The 19,562-nt window shown below is 32.5% G+C and overlaps 1 protein-coding gene across 2 annotated transcripts; it reads left to right on the plus strand.

Moving 5' to 3' along the window:
* Positions 1-9,244: 9,244 nt before the first annotated feature.
* On the plus strand, positions 9,245-15,672 carry LOC132271056 (serine carboxypeptidase-like 27). 2 transcript variants are annotated; one of them, XM_059772313.1, is made up of 9 exons: positions 9,252-9,971; positions 10,091-10,186; positions 10,358-10,450; positions 10,551-10,636; positions 10,744-11,004; positions 12,377-12,504; positions 12,589-12,684; positions 14,663-14,768; positions 15,191-15,672. In XM_059772313.1, the coding sequence occupies exons 1-9, from the start codon at positions 9,608-9,610 to the stop codon at positions 15,329-15,331; spliced, it is 1,371 nt and encodes a 456-aa protein (XP_059628296.1). In that variant the 5' UTR covers positions 9,252-9,607; the 3' UTR covers positions 15,332-15,672. The 2 variants fall into 2 exon arrangements, with proteins under 2 accessions (XP_059628297.1, XP_059628296.1); XM_059772314.1 differs by lacking the exons at positions 14,663-14,768; positions 15,191-15,672 and adding an exon at positions 13,865-14,380 and having other exon boundaries at positions 9,245-9,971.
* Positions 15,673-19,562: the final 3,890 nt, after the last annotated feature.

The following is a 19,562-nucleotide window of genomic DNA, read 5'->3' on the forward strand; positions in this document are numbered from 1 at the left end:
CGCATTGCCTCTCTCCACTCTCTTCTGTCTCTCTACATTCTTCTTCCTTTTTTTTTTTTCTTTATGTGGACTTAGTTAGTAAAAAATGATACAAAAATAAATAAAATATCTCTATATAAATGTACGAGTATAGTATGATTTCCTTTAAAAATATGATTAAAATTTTAACATAAAATAACTTAAACAGTAAAAATATACACATATGCGTATACTGCTTGTATAATACGAAAATATACACATATGCGTATACTGCTTGTATAATACGAATGCTAATAGAAATTTCATTATGAAAAATATAGTGTCATTATATATTATTAGTTTATATGTTTTTCTATTTTTATAATATATATTTTCTATTTTTCACATTATATCCCAATATTATTATTATGATTATTATTATTATTAAGTAATGACATGAATTTATGGTCATAAATATTTATTGAAATGCATATTTATTTTTATTTCATTAATCGATATATAATTTTAACAAAATATGTATAATTACATAGTTATAAATTATGGGAGGCGGCACTCCACTTTTCTTCTATTGTACTCCATTTACCTTTTTCTTTAAAAGGAAATAACAAAAAGGTTATTCATTAAATTTATTAATGCATCATCTCTTACTTTATAATGTCATAACTACTTTTTATATAACTTTAACTTTTTTTTACTTTCTTTACTAATTTTTTTCCTTTCTACCTATTTTTCATACAAATAATTTTATATTTGGAGATTAAAAGAGATCATTTATTCTACAATGACCTTTTATTTTTTTTCTTTTTTATTTTTTTTTTACTATCGAAAGGAATATTTATTCAACAAAGTTAACATTTTTTGGTAACTTTTTTTTTTTATTAATTTTTGATTTTTTTTTTTTTTTTTTTGGTCTTGTCAAAATGACCTATAAAATTAAAAAGATTAGAGATAGGGAGAGGAAATCTAAAATGGCAATTGTGTTATTTAAAAAGTAATAATTATTTGCTTAGGGCTATAATTGATATTTTATTTAAGATTGTAGTGCAAACATTAAAAAATGGTCTCCCTAAATTCATCATAATATTTAACAAAGTATCTAGATATTTATGTAGTTAGTTATGTGAAACTTAAATATTCTAGATATTTACAATATTATATAATTTTAACAAAATACGATCTACTTATTTAGTAGTTAGTTATGAGAAAATAAAATGTTTAGTTAATTATTGGTTATGTTATTCTTATTGCACGCTAGTTATTTAAAATTTCATTTTTTTCTTCTAATAAAATGGTTAAAGATGGTATAAAACGAGGGGTTTATAGTAAACCCTATATATATATATATATATGGTAACTAAATATATTCTAACTATTTATAGGATTACCTATACATGCTTACAATATATTAATAATATATCCTATACATGGCTATAATATATTATACAATATATTTTAATTTGTTTACCAGATTGTTTATGAAGATACACAATGGATTTATATAGCTGACGAGATGTGTAGAGAGCAAGAACCTAAACCATATTTGGTAATCTTATAAATGGTTATAATATATTACCAACTATAGTAATTATACATTCTACAGTATATTATAACAGTAAAAATAAAAGATTAGGATCCTCTTAGTTAAAACTATTATACATTATCAATCTTAGAAGTAGAATTAAGATCCTCTAAATTAAAACTTCTTTACATTATCCTAAGTCCAATCTTAGAAACTTTGATAGGTAACTAAAGTTGTTTGACCGATGAACAAAAAAGAAACGGTTAACCGATAAATTTCTTCAAACTCACCGATTTGCCGATTTGCTTTTCATCTTTCTCTCATGATAAGATGCATTTGACTAAGCTAAGTAGCTGCTAAGTGACCAAGAATGTGCAATTTGTCCGAGATTGATGATTGTGCTAATTGAGTACATTCCATAGCTCTTTTAGGAAATGCGTGTCTTAAACATCTAGCTAGCCTTCCTTCTGAGCCAGGATCCGGCTTAGTTACAACTTGGATGGGCAACCGCCTATTGTACCTAACCGGGCTTCCGTTTCCAGCCGTGACATTTACTCTCTCTAGTTTATTCCTTCTGTGTTGTGTGTATATACTTCAAATTTTGGAGGAATTGAAGTAAATTGGGATTGGTACAGAATTGGTGGTAAAGTTTGCAAATTTGCAGTGATCGTGATGGAAACTTGCTATAATCAACAAATTATATATTCAAAAGAGCACAATTATCTCATCGATTTAGATAATAGAGAAATGGAAATTAGAAGGAGCAGAATAGAGGTAAGACAAGGAAAGGTGAAGAGATCCAAGGTTGCATGAGATGAAACGAGAAAAAAAAAAAAAATCAAACCAAAAATACTGATAGAGAGAGGTGGTGGTTGGAAACATAAAGCTATTTTTCTTATAAGAGAGGTGGTGGTTGGAAACATAAAGCTATTTTTCTTTCTCAAAACATTGGCGTTTCAAGCTATATTTAGGTGAAATAATACTTATTAAAATTATAACAATTCAACTTAAGATAATGTAAATAAATTTTAACTTACAAGATCCTAAGATCCTAGTCCATAAATAAAAGAGAGTATAGAACTTTGTATTGTATTGATGTATTATAAGAGATGTATAGTTTATACAGGAGGGGTTATGTGTGATGAACAAGTAAATCATTTATGTATATGGTAACTAAATATATTCTAACAATGTATAATAACTTATACATGGTTAGAATATATTCTACAATATAGTAATAATATATCTTATACATTGTTAGAATATATTATATAATATAGTAACAATATATTATACAATATATTATAACAAAGACAATGTAAACTTTTCAAATATTTTATTTAAGTGAAATATTTTTTATAACGTATGATGCATAAAACCTTTAATACTTGTTTTATACTAGAGAATTAAAAAAAATGCGAGTATTATTCATTTTTTTGTTAAGTTCGAAACTTGTATGATAAACATAACTTTTTAATAGTGTTAGTATTAATAATATATGTATGTATGTGTATTATACATGTATAATATGCATTTTTGCCAACTATGGTCAAGGGGCAACAAAATATGATAATTTGAAGAAATTTTATACTAGGGATAGGTAATTTTGTTGTGAAATTTTTCTTTTCATTTAAAAAAATATTTACAAAGAAAAATATTCCATACTATAGAAAAATAAAATTTATAAAAAAAAATATTAATTTGAAAACATCTGCAAGTATTTGAGACAATATAGAGTGAGCCCATCCCAAAATTAGTGATAATAAATGATTTTGTGTTCTCCAATAATATTTAAAATTGGAGAACACAAAATCATTTATTATCACTAATTTTGAATATATTTATATATATTCAATAACATTTAAATTTGGAGAACACAAAATCATTTTTTGTCACTAATTTTGGGATGGGCTCACTCTCATGCAAGCATATTCTTACATGAAAACTGCAATTTATTCATTGCTAATAAAAGAAGTTTGGTGGGAATCTTTGAAATATTAAAATTCAATGTTTCTCATATATATATATATATATATCTCACTTCTCATGCAATTAAGCATATTCTTGCATGAAAGCTGCAATTTATTCATTGCTAAATGCTAATAAAAGAAGATTGGTGGGAATCTTTGAAAATTAAAATTCAATATTTCTCATATATTACGTGTTTGAACTGATAAATCTTTCTTCAAATTGGGTACATTTTGTGCTGTATGGATATGGTGCACAAGCTTGAAGCATATTTTGTTGTTATCGGAAGTTTCGTTCATTCAGGATTCCATTTGTTTTTATGTAAAATATGTTTTTTATTTTTTATTTTTCGGTATTTGGTATAGGTTAGGTTGTTGAGGCTAAGTCCGTAAAATGTGTAAAATGACTTGATTAGAATCCATGGGTAAGTTACTTTTATTATTATTATTATTATTTTTCTCATAAATATCTTACTGCAACCAAACCCTAGCAAATAAAAAATTCTTTTTTAAAAAAATCATTTTACATCAAATTCCAACTCCAACCAAACGGAACCTTAATGCAAAACATTTAATTCAATAGCACATAAGCATTTTTTAGGCATCGTCCATATTTTTATCTACATAGGGAGATGTTTTATTTTATTTTTATTAATTATTTAAAAAAAAAATTAAAAAATTTTATGAGTCAATGCTTTGGAAAGGTGCAAGTTTTGGCACGTGTGGTCATGGACTCATGGACCAGTTTGGGGATATTATTCACACATAGGAACTAATTACCATTAGATAGATGACTAAAAACTCTCTCGAAATGCTCTAGTGTATGAACTTTACTGACCAGTAAAAATTTCTCATTGTTTTTTATTATTGGTGAATTTCACCACTATAGTGATTAAATTTCAAAAATAAGAGAATACAAATTAGTAAAATTTTACAATTATGAAAGAGGACTAAAACTCTCTCGAGATGCTCTAGTGTACGAACTTTACTGACCAGTAAAAATTTCTCATTGTTTTTTATTATCGGTGAATTTCACCACTATAGTGATTAAATTTCAAAAATAAGAGAAACAAATTAGTAAAATTTTACAATTATAATAGTGAAATTCACCATTAAAATTAGTAAATTTTTACCAACCACATTAACAGGAGAATTGCTGAGGGAGAGGTTTGATTCATACAACGTTGATTGACACTATTTCACCATTTTGTGGTGTTTAATTTGAGATATATTTGTATTAATAATGATTTTTTTTATTAGTCTATTCCAAAATTCTAAAATTTCTTATGACTTAATTCGAAATGAAATATATACATTGTGCTTAAAAAATATTTTTTTTTATTAGTCTATTCCAAAATTTCAAAGTTTCTTATGACTTAATTCGAAATGAACTATACATTGTGCTTAAAAATAGGGGTAAACTGTGTCAAATTAAAGTCCCCTTGACTTATAGTGTTTTGCAATACATCCCTTTTTACATTCTTTTGCCAAAAAAACAACCTCAACTAAATGAGGGGGTTACTTATTTGGCTTTTTAAGGTGGGGTTTATGGCAATTCGTCCTATTGTGTGAATTTAACTAATCTTTATATTGAATAATCATATTTGAACTTATATTTTTTTGTTACATGGATCATTATACTTTTAATTATAGAAAAATATAAAATTAAAAATTAAAATAAAATTTATAGTTATGAGTGCAACTACATGTAAGTTCAAATCTTATATGTTTACTCAAATTGTATATTATATATACCATTATTATAAAAAGTAATTGAAAGGTATAAAATAGTAGACTTCTCTCTTTTTTTGTTTGGTTGAATATGAAAAAAAAATTATGAGAGGAAATGATATTGCAAGATTTAACTATGGTAGATGTGGCAACCTTATGGGCAGGTGTGTGTGAGTGTGTGCAAGTGATACCAGTAAGCTACCACACTGGGCGAGTTGCAGGTACATAATCCCACATCGCTTGGGTGTGAAAAGAGTAAGTGTTATATGTAAATTTAACACCCTTTTATGATACAACGTATTTTAAAAGCCGTGATGGCTGTAAATCCATCAGAATTCCAGAGTTAAGCGTGTTGGGAGCAAAAATGGATAATATTGTGTCTGAATAGGGTAAAGATTGCTACACTAGACATATGCTAAAAAAATAACAATGCTTATAAGTTGCAGATGTCACTTGGAATGAATGGCTTAATTTCTATCCTAAAAGCATGATGTCAATCTGCTTACCTGAACTTAGTCGTATGCGAAGGAGAGGAAGTGAGATATGCTCAAAGAGGCAAGTTTCTCAAAGCGGCTAAAGAAGCGAATTTACTTATTAATCTTAATCACATTTAAAACGAGGAGCCGTATCACCCCTTTCTTCCCATGGGGATCACGTTCCTGGCAATCCCCACCTCAATAATAGAGTGTTGGAACGTTAGAGGTCCGAATATACCTCAAATGTAGAATGAAGTTAGGAGATGGATCTCTTCTGGAAAAAAGATTTTTTTAACTATGGTTGTGAATTAATCTCAACAAGTTGCCACTGGAATGATTTACTCGCGGAGGTTGGTCAAAAGGTGGCCAATACTTTCATTAATGTTGCGTTTGGTGTATAGAAATGGAATAGAATACAAGTGGGAATTGAATGGTCATTCTCATTCTATTGTTTGGTTGTAAATATGAAATGCGTAGGAATGAAATGATAATAACCATTCTAGTGTTTGGTTTGACCGATTTAAAATTTAAAATGGAATAAATTTTAAATTGAATTCTACAAAATATCATTCTTAGTAACAAATAAATTAAATTAACAAAATGACGTTCTCTAATAATTTTTTAAAAACAAATGGCGGTAGTGGTGGTGGTGGATGGTGGTGAAGGAGGAAAGTGATAGTAGTGTAGGTGGTGGTGGAAGGCGGCGGCGGCGACAGTGGCAATGGTGGAAGGTAATGGTGTTGGTGGAAATCGATGGTAGTAGTGTGGTGGTGGTGATGGAAGAAGATAATGGTGTAGGTAGCGGTGGTGGAAGCCAACGGAAGTGATTATACGTGGTAGTAGTGGAAGGTAATGGAAGTGGCGGTGGTGGAAGGTGGTGGTGGTGGTGTTGGAAGGTAGAGGTGGTGGAAGACAGTGGTGGTGGTGGAAGACAGCGGTGGCGGTGGTGGTAGTGGTGGCGGTGGAAGGCGGTGGCGAAGGTGGTGGTGGAAGGCAGTGAAAGTGGTGGTGGTGGTGGAAGGCAACGGTAGTGGTAGAAGGCAGCGGTGTGGTGTTGGTGGATGGCAGTGGTGGCGGCGGTGATGGTGGTGGTGTAAGGTGGTGGCAATGGAAGACGGTGGCGGCTGTGGAAGGTGGTAGTAGTGGCGGCGGCGGTAGTGAAAGGCGATGGCGGCGGCGGTAGTGGAAGGTGGTAGCTGTGGTGGTGGCGGTAGTGAAAGGAGATGGCGACGGTGGTGATGGAAGGCGATAACGGTGGTGGTGGGAAGTGGTTGCTGTGGTGAAAGGCAATTGCAGTGGGAGTGGTGGCGGTAGCGGTGTTGAAAGGCGGTGGCGGTACATGGTAGTAGTGGAAAGCGATGGGTGATAGTGAAAGTTGGTGGTGGCAGCGGCGGCGGTAGAAAGTGGTGGTAGTAGTGGTGGTGGTGAAAGGTAGAAGTGGTTGTGGTAGAAGGTAATGGTGGTTTTTGGACCTGGAACATGAATGTTTTTTGGAAAGTTTATTTTTAAAAGAAAATTACTTGGGAATGGAATAACCATTCCATAGGTTTAGTTGTGGAATGGATTTTCATTCAAATGGAATGACCATTCATTCTTTAAATTGCATACCAAACAAATAAATTATTAGAATGAACATTCCATTCTATTCTTGCACACCAAACGCAACATAATTGTGAGAGTGTGTAATTGCACTCATAACTATGAATTTTAGTTTTAACCTTTATTAATTTTTTTAATTAAAAATATGTTGATGCGTGTAACAAAAAATATTAGTTCAAATATTATTATTTAAGAAAGAAGAAAAAAAAAATCTTTTAGCTAAATTCACATAATTTGGCTAATTGTATAAACCCCCCATGACTTGGTTGGTGAGATATTTTTTGCAAAAAGTAAAAAATATTCGCTCACTTAGTTGAGGGGGTTGTTTTGATTAAAAAAAAAAAAAAAATGAGACGTTGCAAATCAAGGGGCTTTAATGCATATAACCCTAAAATAAATCCTTATAATGTTCAGATAAAATTGTCAAAGAATTGGAGAAGTTTTTTCCTAGTCCGTTGGAGGAAAAATATACACCGAGCACATCGTAGTTGTTTATATAGGCTCGTGTATAGGGACAGACCTAGAGTTTTAGGTAAGGAGGTGGGACAAGACTAAAATTTTGTAATATTTTTAAAAAGCATTAGCAATATTTTATGAATATATAATAAAAAAAATTGCATGATATATTAATAAAAATTTGTCCCAAGCACTAGGCACATTGTATATTTTATCCTGGTGTAGGAAGGGTTCATTGTCCCTGCACGCCTCTTCCTTTCACATGCTCCTACATGCTCACATGTTGTACTTAATTGATTAGAGTGTTGTTTAGTTTACTCTAGTAGGAGTTTTTTGACCTTAGTTCAATACAGGCCAATTTTGTACATCCATGTCAGACCACTTCATAATTGTCATAAGGTCCTGTTTCACGTGGACATAATTTAATGGTCTGAATTAAACTAAATCTTGTGACATAACCATGAAAACCAATACTATATCCAAGGGTGGTAATCCAATGTTCCCAATTATTATAATTTTTAATTTATTTATTTTTGTAATAAACATAAGAACTTCATTTTTAGAATTGCATTACCATACATTGCCTATATAATTATTTATAAAATTTATTTACTTTCTACAATTCTGCCCTCTCCAAGAATTTCCTCCTATGATTATTCCAATATACAAAATAACTTATTCATAAAAATGACAATAATCAATTAGACCTAACATATGTAGTACACTGGCAGAGATACATTTAACTTTTGATATTATTTTTTCTCATGACACCTCCAAGGAGTGCCTGTGAAGCCCCAAGCATTTATACTTGCAATGGAATGAATTATTGCATGAGTCCAAAAAACACAATATAAATACAGCGAGAAAAGACTAGATTAGTGTAGGAGGCCTGTCATTGGAGGATCCGGAGATAATTATATGAGAACAAAATTCTCTCCTGTTCGGTTCCATCACAAAACTTTTTTTTTTTTGTAAGGTGCTTTCCAAATTTGATGGAATCGTAGAAGAGAATTTTGGTCCGAATTAGACGTTGCAAGGAAATATAAGTCCAAAAAGTTAATTGTGACCCACCATATTTTTTTTTTTATAATAAAATGACATCTTTATTAGTATTCAACTATCGAGTCTGTTATTTTTTTCAGCACTTTCTTTAGATTCAGTTAAAAAGGCTTCACACCTTTTTCTTTCTTTTTGTGCTTAATGTGTTTGATTAGTCCAAAAGCTTGGAAAAAATATCTGATCTTGATGGCCGCCCAGACGTAATCAATGGCGTACCTGACCAACCCCATGTGCGCCTCTTCCATATTCGGTCAAATGCGCGAGTGAAACTAACCCAAGAAATTAATGGTGTTTTGAGGAAAGTAAGCACAAACAAACAGAAATGTGAGTGTATATGTCAATTCAAACCCACCTCACTAAGCAACTAATTCTAATCATTCTCAATGTATCTAAATTAAAAACAGTGTAAGTAAACGTCAACCACTCACAATTTTTTTTGTGATTTGTCTATCTGGTTACTTATTGTTTTTTGTTTTTGTTTTTGTTTGACTGATTTATCCGTAATTTAGTGTGTGTGTGAAATAGTAACATCCTCACATGCCAGTCTCATATTAACTATCAAGTCTGCGTAGATAAATTCTTTGGAAACCCACAAAATATATTGGGATCTGTGTTTCTGGGATTGTCTGCTTTATTTTCTTATTGATTGATTGGTTCATAAACTACCCATATGGATGTCAGCCACTCTCTCAATCTAGAATTTCACAATCTCATCATTTTTTTTCCTCTTTAGATAAATTCTTTGAAAATTCAGAATTTTTTGGGGATCAGTGTTTCTGGGTATTGTTTCTTTTGTTCTTTTCTGTTTGATTGGTTGATTCATGGGTCACTCACTGTTCTATGCAGTTTATCTGTCATTCATTTTTCTTGGTCCATGTTATTCTCTCTCTAATGTAGATCAAGAGAGAGATAGGATCACAAAGTTGCCTGGGCAGCCAAGCATTGCTGGATTTGCTCAGTACTCTGGTTATGTGACTGTCAATCAGCAAGCTGGGAGGGCATTGTTTTACTGGTTGGTTGAGTCTCCGACGAGTCGTGGAGCTGATTCAAGGCCACTCGTGTTGTGGCTCAATGGAGGGCCTGGTTGTTCATCTGTAGCTTATGGAGGTGCTGAAGAGATCGGACCTTTTCGCATTCAATCTGATGGGAAGACCCTTTACTTGAATCCTTATGCTTGGAACAAATGTATGTGAATAATTGATAAGGCACTTACATATTTTTCAATTCCAAAGTAGTTTTCTTTAAACTATTCGATGCATTTCTGATTCCATAGAATAAATATATTCTTTTACATTCTTTGGCAGTGGCAAATTTGCTCTTCCTTGAATCACCAGCTGGTGTTGGTTTTTCGTATACAAACACGACATCAGATTTATATACTGCAGGTGACCAGAAAACAGGTATTGAGTCATAATATTTTGTAGAAATTTATAGTTAAATGTCTCTGTTAATACTGTATGTGCTTGTGTGTGGGAGCATGGAAATAGATTTCATAATATATATTTTTTTCGTTTCGGCTTAAGTTTCTTTAATTCTGTCTTCTCTGGTGTTAACAAGTTGTGAATTTGCAGCTGAGGATTCATATATATTTCTTGTCAATTGGTTTGAAAGGTTTCCACAATACAAGCATAGAGATTTTTACATTGCTGGGGAAAGTTATGCAGGTTCATTTCTTATATAAGCGACACACACACATATATATAAAGAGAGATAAGCACTCAATATGATGATCAGCAAAATCACCTTTTCATTTGTTTGTTTCAGGTCATTATGTTCCCCAGTTGTCTCAAATTATATACCACAGAAACAAGGGGATTAAGAACCCTATTATTAATTTCAAGGGTTTCATGGTATAATTTTGAAAATTGTCAATTGTATGCTTTCAATTTCAATGTTTTTGCTTATAAAACCATTTTTAAAAGGGAACTTTTTCTTTCTTCCATGCACTTTTGCCAAGGTGGGGAATGCGGTTACCGATGATTACCATGATTATATTGGGACATTTGAGTACTGGTGGACCCATGGTTTAGTTTCGGACTCAACCTATAGAATGCTTCAAATAGCCTGCGACTTTGGATCTTCTCAACATCCTTCAAGTGATTGCGTCAAAGCTCTCACTCTTGCAGAGACGGAACAGGGAAATATTGATCCATATAGCATTTTCACGCGCCCTTGCAATAATACTTCATCACTAAGCCGCAACTTAAGGGGTCATTATGTAAGTGTTTATTAAATCTTTGCTTATTGAAGTGTTAACAAGTAATTAATCAATAGTAAACTCAATGGCACCCCAGTAAGCCATATTTTGGTAATAATTTTAGAAGAAAAATGAACGAATTGGGGTAGGAAAAGCAGTGCATGCTCGAAAAAGAGGAATTTGCCTCTTTCTGACAATATAGAAATGGTGTGAGTTGGGATTTGATTGTCAAAAGTTGTTTATGTGATTACATGCATTTGAATCTGGTTGCATACTCAAGCTACAACATTCACATACATGTTAGGAATTCTTCAAATTTAATATGCAATTTATATTCTAGTTTAATTTCTCAATCATTAAGGCTTGTTCCCCTCAGAATGCCAATTGACTTCTGAGCTGCCTCTTATTATGTTTGTGGCCCAAGTTCCTTTTCGTCCATGCAACATCACCAGCTAGGAAGTAGATCTAGGTCAGACCTGATGCCCAAAACATTGTTTCTTCTTTCTTTGTTATATTTCCTTCAGCATGCATGAGACTTGTCTGAATTAACTCAAGCTTTGTCTAAGAATTGAATACCACTTGGTGCTGTTGAGATATAGAAGGGCATGGAAGAACATAAAAGAAAATCATCTATCTAGATAGTTGTCGGGCATGGAGCCCTTGAAGTAATAATGATATCAGTTACCCACCTTTTAAAAATACTGTAGAGCATGAAAAGCAAAAGAAAAGAAATAATAAGCAATCTTAAGTTTCTGGTGGTGGGGCTACTGCAAATTCTGATAATCTTTTGTAAAGAACTTGCTACTGTTGTAGTCCAATGTTAAGGATAGTCATGCTGGAAATTTTCAGCATGTATCTATTTATATATAGTCCTTTCTTTCTTTCTTTCTGTTTTTGGTAAATGAAGAGATATAAAAGAAAAAAATAGACAATAAATTACAAGATTAAGGTGATCAGAATATGACATCTTGATCTTGTAATTATTGTGTATTCTTTCCTATGTATTTATTTTGGCACCAAAAGAAAGAAAAAAGCTATGTATAGCTAACAGCAAGTTGAAAGTTTTTAGCACGCCTGTCTTTAAGAAAGAATTATAACAGTGCTACAGAAATATAATCAGAACTTGCAATTTCCCTAAATGTAACTGTTTCAGTATTCATATCTTCCCTCCTTCCTAAACTGATTACTACAATTGGCTTCCCGATTTCTTTCACGATATCTTCCTGGTAGAGGTGGGTTATACTAGCTTTATCCTTGCGGGCGTGTCACATTTCTGGCTTTAATGTCCATTTCTTTCATCAGTTTAGGCATTTGTTGATATGATTTTGTTTTCTAATTAGTTTTTTTAGTAGATTCATTTTTGTTGAACTCGTTCTGTTGCTTTCAAACTTAGCCATGGATGTCCAGAGCATACGATCCTTGCAGTGAGAGATATTCACAAGAGTACTTCAATCTCCCTGAAGTTCAGAAGGCATTCCATGCGAATGTAACTGGGATTCCTTATCCCTGGAAAACATGCAGGTGCGTCATACCTTTGGAAGTTGAGAGGATATTTTATATAGTTTCTACTTCTAGTATTGATGATGAAATTTCTTTGCTTTGCAGTGATATTGTTGGTAATTACTGGGCGGATTCTCCACTATCCATGCTTCCAATTTACCGAGAACTAATAGCTGCTGGTCTGAGGATATGGGTATTCAGGTACAGCCATACAACATCCCTTTATCTCCTTTTTTAATCTTCCACTACAGTAATGAAGTTTCCTTGGTCATCTGGAACTTGGTATGAGAGTAGTTGAAGTTCTTGGAGTCCCCATGCATAGAGGATATGCTATTATACTTCTGGTAGTTGATGTCAAAATTTCAGAAATTGATGGTCACAGGTTCTACCAGATTATAACCAGCATTGTGCATTTGTTCTTTTACCCTCAGTGGAGAGGGGAAATGAAAAAGCAAAGAAAAAAAAAAAAAAAAAAAAGTGGCTGAACCATGCTATAATGAGACTGATGAAAACTTTGCCCAGACACACATATGATTGGCTATAAGGAAATAAACAATTTTGGTCATCAAGACTTGTTTACTAGTTTTCCCCTTTTTAACTTTAGTCAGTTCAAAGTGTTGCGAGGCATCTTTTAGTTAGTTTGGATGGATATAGCAAAACTAAACAGTTTGAAAGGTTAATATTCCATAATTGATAAATTTATGTGAACACTCCATATCTAAATATGCCAAAATATGCAGAATATTGTCCAAGCAAGAAATATTGCTAATTGTATTCATAATAAAAAGAAGCAAAGTGAAAAAAAAGAAAAAGAAAAAAGTCATATACAGCCAGATATCACAGAGAACATGGTGGTTAGTCAGTTCAATACATAAAAAAGATAATTGAGGAGAAAAAGGCCTGTAAATGTACCTTTAGGCAATGCACTATCTTGTGCTTATGAGACATTTTCCGATCAATGCCCTAATGTGATTTTGAAGCCTTCAGGCATCCTATAATATCATCACCCTAAGGCAAGCTTTAGAAAACAGCGCATCTTGCCTATTTCGTCTGTTTGTTCTTTGGCATTCCTTTGTGGTTTCTACATGCTCGATACGAATAAAAGTCAACTTTATCACTGATTGGTATCTCCACCTCCCAAATGGGAGGTTGAGAGTTTGTGTCCTAGTTGGGAGAGGTCGTGTGTGTGTTTGTACTTGTATATAAGAAAAAAAGAAGAAAAAACTTGTGGTTTCTGGCTCTGTTCTCTATAATCTTTTTGGTTGATATCTATTTTTTTTTATTAATGTTGATTCGTTGAATTTTACCAACATATATGGTTGTGGAACGTTCAGTTTTGAATTTTTAAATTTATTCCTTGTTATTAAATTTTTAATTTCAGCGACGACCAAGGTTTCACTTTGCTGTTGTGGAACATCGATTTTGAATTTCTGTTTATATAAATTATTCATAGTGCATCCATAAGTTTAAGAAGTGGGAAATTTGGGAAGCAGGATTTGCTACACAGAATGGCATTTTTGACTCTGGCATGGCCATCTTAGCAAAGAGGCTATTATAATTTTATGTTACTGGGAAAACTAACCAGGTCCGTACGATCAATCACCAAATCTAGTTTGAATGATTTAGCTCTCCTATTCAATTTTGATATGAAATCTCGGTATCTGATAAAATTTTATGTACTTTTATTGAAGTTAAAAATATTTACAAGAATACCTGAGAAGAACTTATTCCCTTTTGTTGAGAGTTGTAAGGTATCTCAATATTGAAAATTTTCATCTTCTTGATCAAAATTTAAGCCCTACGTTGTATTTTTAGTTTAATCTATTATACTTTTATAGCTTAGATAAAGTATATCTTAATTTCACAAATATCTGGCATGCCCATATTGGAAGAAACATCTAAGGTTGAGTTTTATCAGTTCTCTATTCAGAAGTGGTATTCGGAGATTGTTCTCTTGTGCAAAATTAACTTGCGTGTGCGAATGCTGTAGAATCCAATTTCAACCATCTTCCTTGAGATGTCAAAATCCCCCATTCATATATATATATATATATATAAGCATGTGCCAGCACAACTGCTGGAATCGTGAAGAGTTGACTCACATTTACGATCTCAATCTTCACTTTTTGTTAGGTTTCCAATGCATTTGGCATCTGATCATTGTTATTTTCTTCTCCAGTGGGGATACTGATTCAGTGGTTCCTGTGACTGCAACTAGATACTCCATCGATGCTTTGAAGCTTCCTACTATTACTAACTGGTACCCGTGGTATGACAATGGAAAGGTTAGTTAAAAGAGAAGACGAGAACAAATAGCAATTGCTGCCATTTCTTTTTCTATTTTGTGCATTCTTTAGGATTAAATTATTTCCTCTAATGATGGTTTTTTAACAAGAGTTTTATACCGTAATGGTCTTAGTTATTGCCAGTATGATGGATTTTGTTTTTGTTATTAATTCTTGCTACTTCACAGATAGAGTGTTTGTGTTCGTCAATAAAATGGTATCAAAACATAGCGAATGATAGAAATAATGCAGTACTAAAATCACGATAGTTTCTTCCCTTATAATCACTTAAAATTTCATGGTTTTGAGTTATTTGATGATGTAAAGGTGTTAACCATTGTTGAGACAGTGCTTTAAGGTACATGACACAACCTTTTGATCTTCTTTTCACACACACTGTTTCTTTTCATTTTGTGACATAGGTTGGTGGGTGGAGCCAAATATACAAGGGACTGACTCTTGTAACAGTAACTGGTGCAGGACATGAGGTTCCCCTTCATCGACCTCGACAAGCTTTTATTCTTTTCAGATCATTTTTGAACAACAAGCCCATGCCAAGCTGATCCCACTTGCTCTGATTCATCTCATCCATGACAAATAAGCAGAAATTGATAGAAACTAATTTCTTTGGGCTGGAAAAGTAAGGAATAACAGAGCATTGTCCCTCTGAGTGGCCCCTCCATTCTTGCCTACCATGATTGGCACTACTATTTTATTTGTATTTAATATTTTTTCAAGTTTTAGTTTGCCATTGTTAGGAGATTCACATGGAAAGTGAAGTGCAGGAAGATTTAGACAATTTGAACTGAACTTGATTTTTTCTCCTGAATTTGAATTCATAATATGTATATGAATTATTTTCTTTTACAAGGTTTTAGTAATTGAAAATGCTCATGTTATCAGATATTCTCCTCAATGGTCCAAGAAGATTAGCCATCAGCCAAGTTTAAAGCATAAATTTACCACTCTGATTTGAAAGAACAAATGCTGAAGTACTACAATGAAGTGGATCCCCTCCTATTTGGAGGGTCTTGCGAATCATACAACTTCGTTTTGATGCACAAGCATGGAGCCTAACACGAATCGTATGTGACTGCATAGAATCCCAATGCATGAACAACATTGGATACTGTGTCTGTGCACCAAACGACATCATTTGGTGCACACGACCTCTCCAACTTAGAGAAGATTCTGGTCCATTTAGTGCACGTGACCTTTCCAAACAAGAGGAAATTCTAGTCTATAATGCTAACTCGTTCTCGGATGGGTCCAAATTAGTGGGGTGGGGCTTTTTCAACAAGATTTTGCTTTTAAGGAAAAAAAATTCCCAACCTTTTAGGAACATTACAAAAGGCCAATGCATATTGATATAAATGGAGAAGTGACAAGCTAACTTCATAACCATGCTGCTTTATAATATTAAACAAGATTATTTTTTTCAATTTAAAGATTTTAAATGACCAAAATAGATCAGATTAGGTTACATCTTAGCACATCAAAAATTGCAATAGAAGCTTACTTTAAAAAAAAAAAAAAAAAAAAAAAAAAAAAAAAAAAAAAACCGGTCAGATGTGTGGCCACTGCAATAGATCTCTTTACCCAATTAAGCTTACTTAGGTTAGGTTACATCTTATGATCAATTTCTTGTCATGTCAAAATTCCACAATTCAGAAGTTTCTTATGATTTAATTCGAAATTAAATATACATTGTGCTTAAAAATAGGGGTAAATTGCATTAAATTAAAGACCCCTTGACTTATATTGTTTTTGCAATACACCCCTTTTTACATTCTTTTGCCAAAAAACCCCCCTCAACTAAATGAGGGGGTGACTTATTGACTTTTTAAGGGGGGTTTTATGCAATTCGTTCAATTGTGTGAATTTAACTATTTTTTTTTATTATTGAATAATCATATTTGAACTTATATTTTTTGTTACATGAATCATCATACTTTTAATTATAGAAAAATATAAAACAAACAAATTAAAATAAAATTCATAGTTATGAGTGCCACTACATATAAGTTCAAATCTTATTGTGTTACTCACATTATATATTATATATACCATTATTATAAAAAGTAACTGAAAGGCATAAAATAGTAGATTTCTCTCACTTTTTTGTTTGGTTGAATATTAAAAAAAAATTAATGAGAGGAAAGGATATTATTGCAAGATTTAACTATGCTAGATGTGGCAACCTTGTAGGCGGGTGTGTATGAGCGTGTCCAAGTGACACCAGTAGGCTACCGCATTGAGCAAGTTACAGGTACACAATCCCACATCGCCTGGGCGTGAAAGGAGCAAGTGTTATATGTAGATTTAACACTCTTATATAATACAACAACGCGTTTTATAGTCGTGATGGCTGTAAACCCATCAAAACTCCAGAGTTAACGTGGAGCAAAAAACGGACAATATTATATTTGGATAGGGTAAGAGTTGCTATACTAACATATGCTAAAGAAATAGCAATGCGGATAGGTTGCAGATGTTAATCTACTTACCTAAACTTAGTCGCATGCGAAAGAAGCAAATTCACTTCTTAATCCTAATCACATTTAAAACGGGGAGCCGTATCACCCTCTCTTTCCATAGGGATCACGTACCTGGGAATCCCCATCTCAATGATATGGTGTTGGAATGTTAGAGGTCCCAATAGACTAAGGAAGTTAGGAGATAGATCTCTTCTGAAAAAGATTTTTTAACTATGGTTGTGAATTAATCTAAACAAGTTGCCCCTGGAATGAACTCATGGTCTGTCATAGGGTGGCCAATATTTTCATTAATTGTGACAGTGTGTAATTGCCCTCATAACTATGAATTTTACTTTTAACCTTTTTTTTTTTTCTTTTTTTTTTCCGTAATTAAAAATATGATAATACATGTAATAAAAAATACCAGTTCAAATATTATTATATAAGAAAGAAGGGAAAAAAAAAATCATTTAGCTAAATTTACACAATATGGCTAAATTGAATAAAACCCCCTTGACTTAGTTGGTGAGGTATTTTTGGCAAAAAGTCAAAAATATCGGCTTAGTTGGTTGACGGGGTGTTTTGATAAAAAAAGAAGAAGGGGGTTTAATGCAGATAATCCTAAAAAAAATCCTATTCAGATAAAATTGTCAAAGAATTGGAGAAGTTTCTTCCTAGTCGGTGGAGGAAAAAATATACAATATGCCCAGTGCACCGGGCACATCGTAGCTGTCCATGTAAGCGCGTGTACAGGGAAGGACCCAGAGCTTTAGGTAGGAAAGGCAAGACCGAAATTTTGTAATAATTTCAGGGAAGCATTAGTAATATTTTATGCGTATATAATAAAAAAAGAAAAAAATAGCATGGTATATTAGTAAAAAAAAATAAAAACTCAGAAGAGCAACTTGCACATAAGTCCCTTAGGAGTTTTTTAACCTTAGTTCAATACATGCCAAATTTGTACATCCTGTCCACTTCATGAATGTCATAAGGTTCTGTTCCATGTGGATATAATTTAATGGTCTGAATTACGCTAAATCATGCAAAAAAAAAGAAAAAAAAAGAAAAAAAAGAAAAAAAAAAAAAACATAGAAGCTAAATCTTGTAACATGTGATCAGGACGGACCTGGTTACTTATACTTTTTATTAAAATTTTAAAAATGTCCCCTCTTAATTTGTAAAATTTTTAATATTACTTTTTATCAATTGATCACACACTTTCTTGCCGTCATTGATTTTTTTGGATCTAAAAGATAATCATTTCTTTTTCATTTTCTACCGCCGCCACATTCATAATTCAATTTTTTTTATTCTTTAACACCCCTAAAAAAAATTCTTTGGTCTCTATATCCAAGGGTGGTAATCCAATGTTCCCAATTTTTTCTTTTTCATTTTTTTTTATAATTTTTTATTTATTTATTTTTGTAATAAACATAAGAACTTCATTTTTAGAATTGCATTACCCATTATAAATCACCTATATAATTATTTATAAATTTTATTTACTTTCTACAATTCTAGCCACACCAAGGATTCTTCTATAATTGAATAAACTATTTAGTATGCAAAATAACATAATCATAAAAAATGACAATAATCAATTAGACCTGACATATGTAGTACACTGGGAGAGATACATTTAACTTTTGATATTATTTTTTCTCATGACACCTTCAAGGAGTGTCTGCGAAGCCCCCAAGCATTTAGCACTTGCAATGGAATGAATTATTGCATGAGTCCTAAAAAACATAATATAAATGCAGCTAGATAAGACTAAATTAGTGGACGAGCCTATGAGGCTTGTCATTGTACGATCTGGATAGAGTTAGATTTGAACGAAAGTCTTCTCTACCTTAATGTGTTTGATTAGTCCGGAATGAATTATTGCATGAGTGCAAAAAAACATAATATAAATGCAGCTAGATAAGACTAAATTAGTGGACGAGCCTATGAGGCTTGTCATTGTACGATCTGGATAGAGTTAGATTGAACGAAAGTCTTCTCTGCCTTAATGTGTTTGATTAGTCCAAAAGCTTGAAAAAAAATATCTGATTGGCCGCCCAGACGTAATCAAAGGCGTACCTGATCAAACCCATGTGCGCCTCTTACATGTTCGGTCAAATGCCCGACAGAAACTAACCCAAGAAAGTAATGGTGTTATGTGGAAAGTAAGCACAAACAAGCAGAAATATGAGTGTATATGTCAATTCAAACCCACCTCACCAGCAACTAAGTCTAATCGTTCTCAAATTCTCAATGTATCTAAATTAAAAACAGTGTAAGTAAACGTTAACCACTCAGAAATATCTTTGTGATT

The sequence above is a fragment of the Cornus florida genome, unplaced genomic scaffold, assembly GCF_030987335.1.
Source record: "Cornus florida cultivar Cherokee Brave unplaced genomic scaffold, ASM3098733v1 CherokeeBrave_3.0.0_Hap2_Chr08, whole genome shotgun sequence".
Lineage (NCBI taxonomy): Eukaryota > Viridiplantae > Streptophyta > Magnoliopsida > Cornales > Cornaceae > Cornus > Cornus florida.

What these genes read in the sequence shown, in the direction of transcription:
- LOC132271056 (XM_059772313.1), top strand. Translation starts at nt 9,608, where the DNA reads ATGGGTCACTCACTGTTCTATGCAGTTTATCTGTCATTCATTTTTCTT. An exon ending in TGCTGGGGAAAGTTATGCAG is followed by an intron (nt 10,451 to 10,550) that starts GTTCATTTCTTA and finishes TGTTTGTTTCAG; the next exon opens with GTCATTATGTTCCCCAGTTG. An exon ending in GCAACTTAAGGGGTCATTAT is followed by an intron (nt 11,005 to 12,376) that starts GTAAGTGTTTAT and finishes TTTCAAACTTAG; the next exon opens with CCATGGATGTCCAGAGCATA.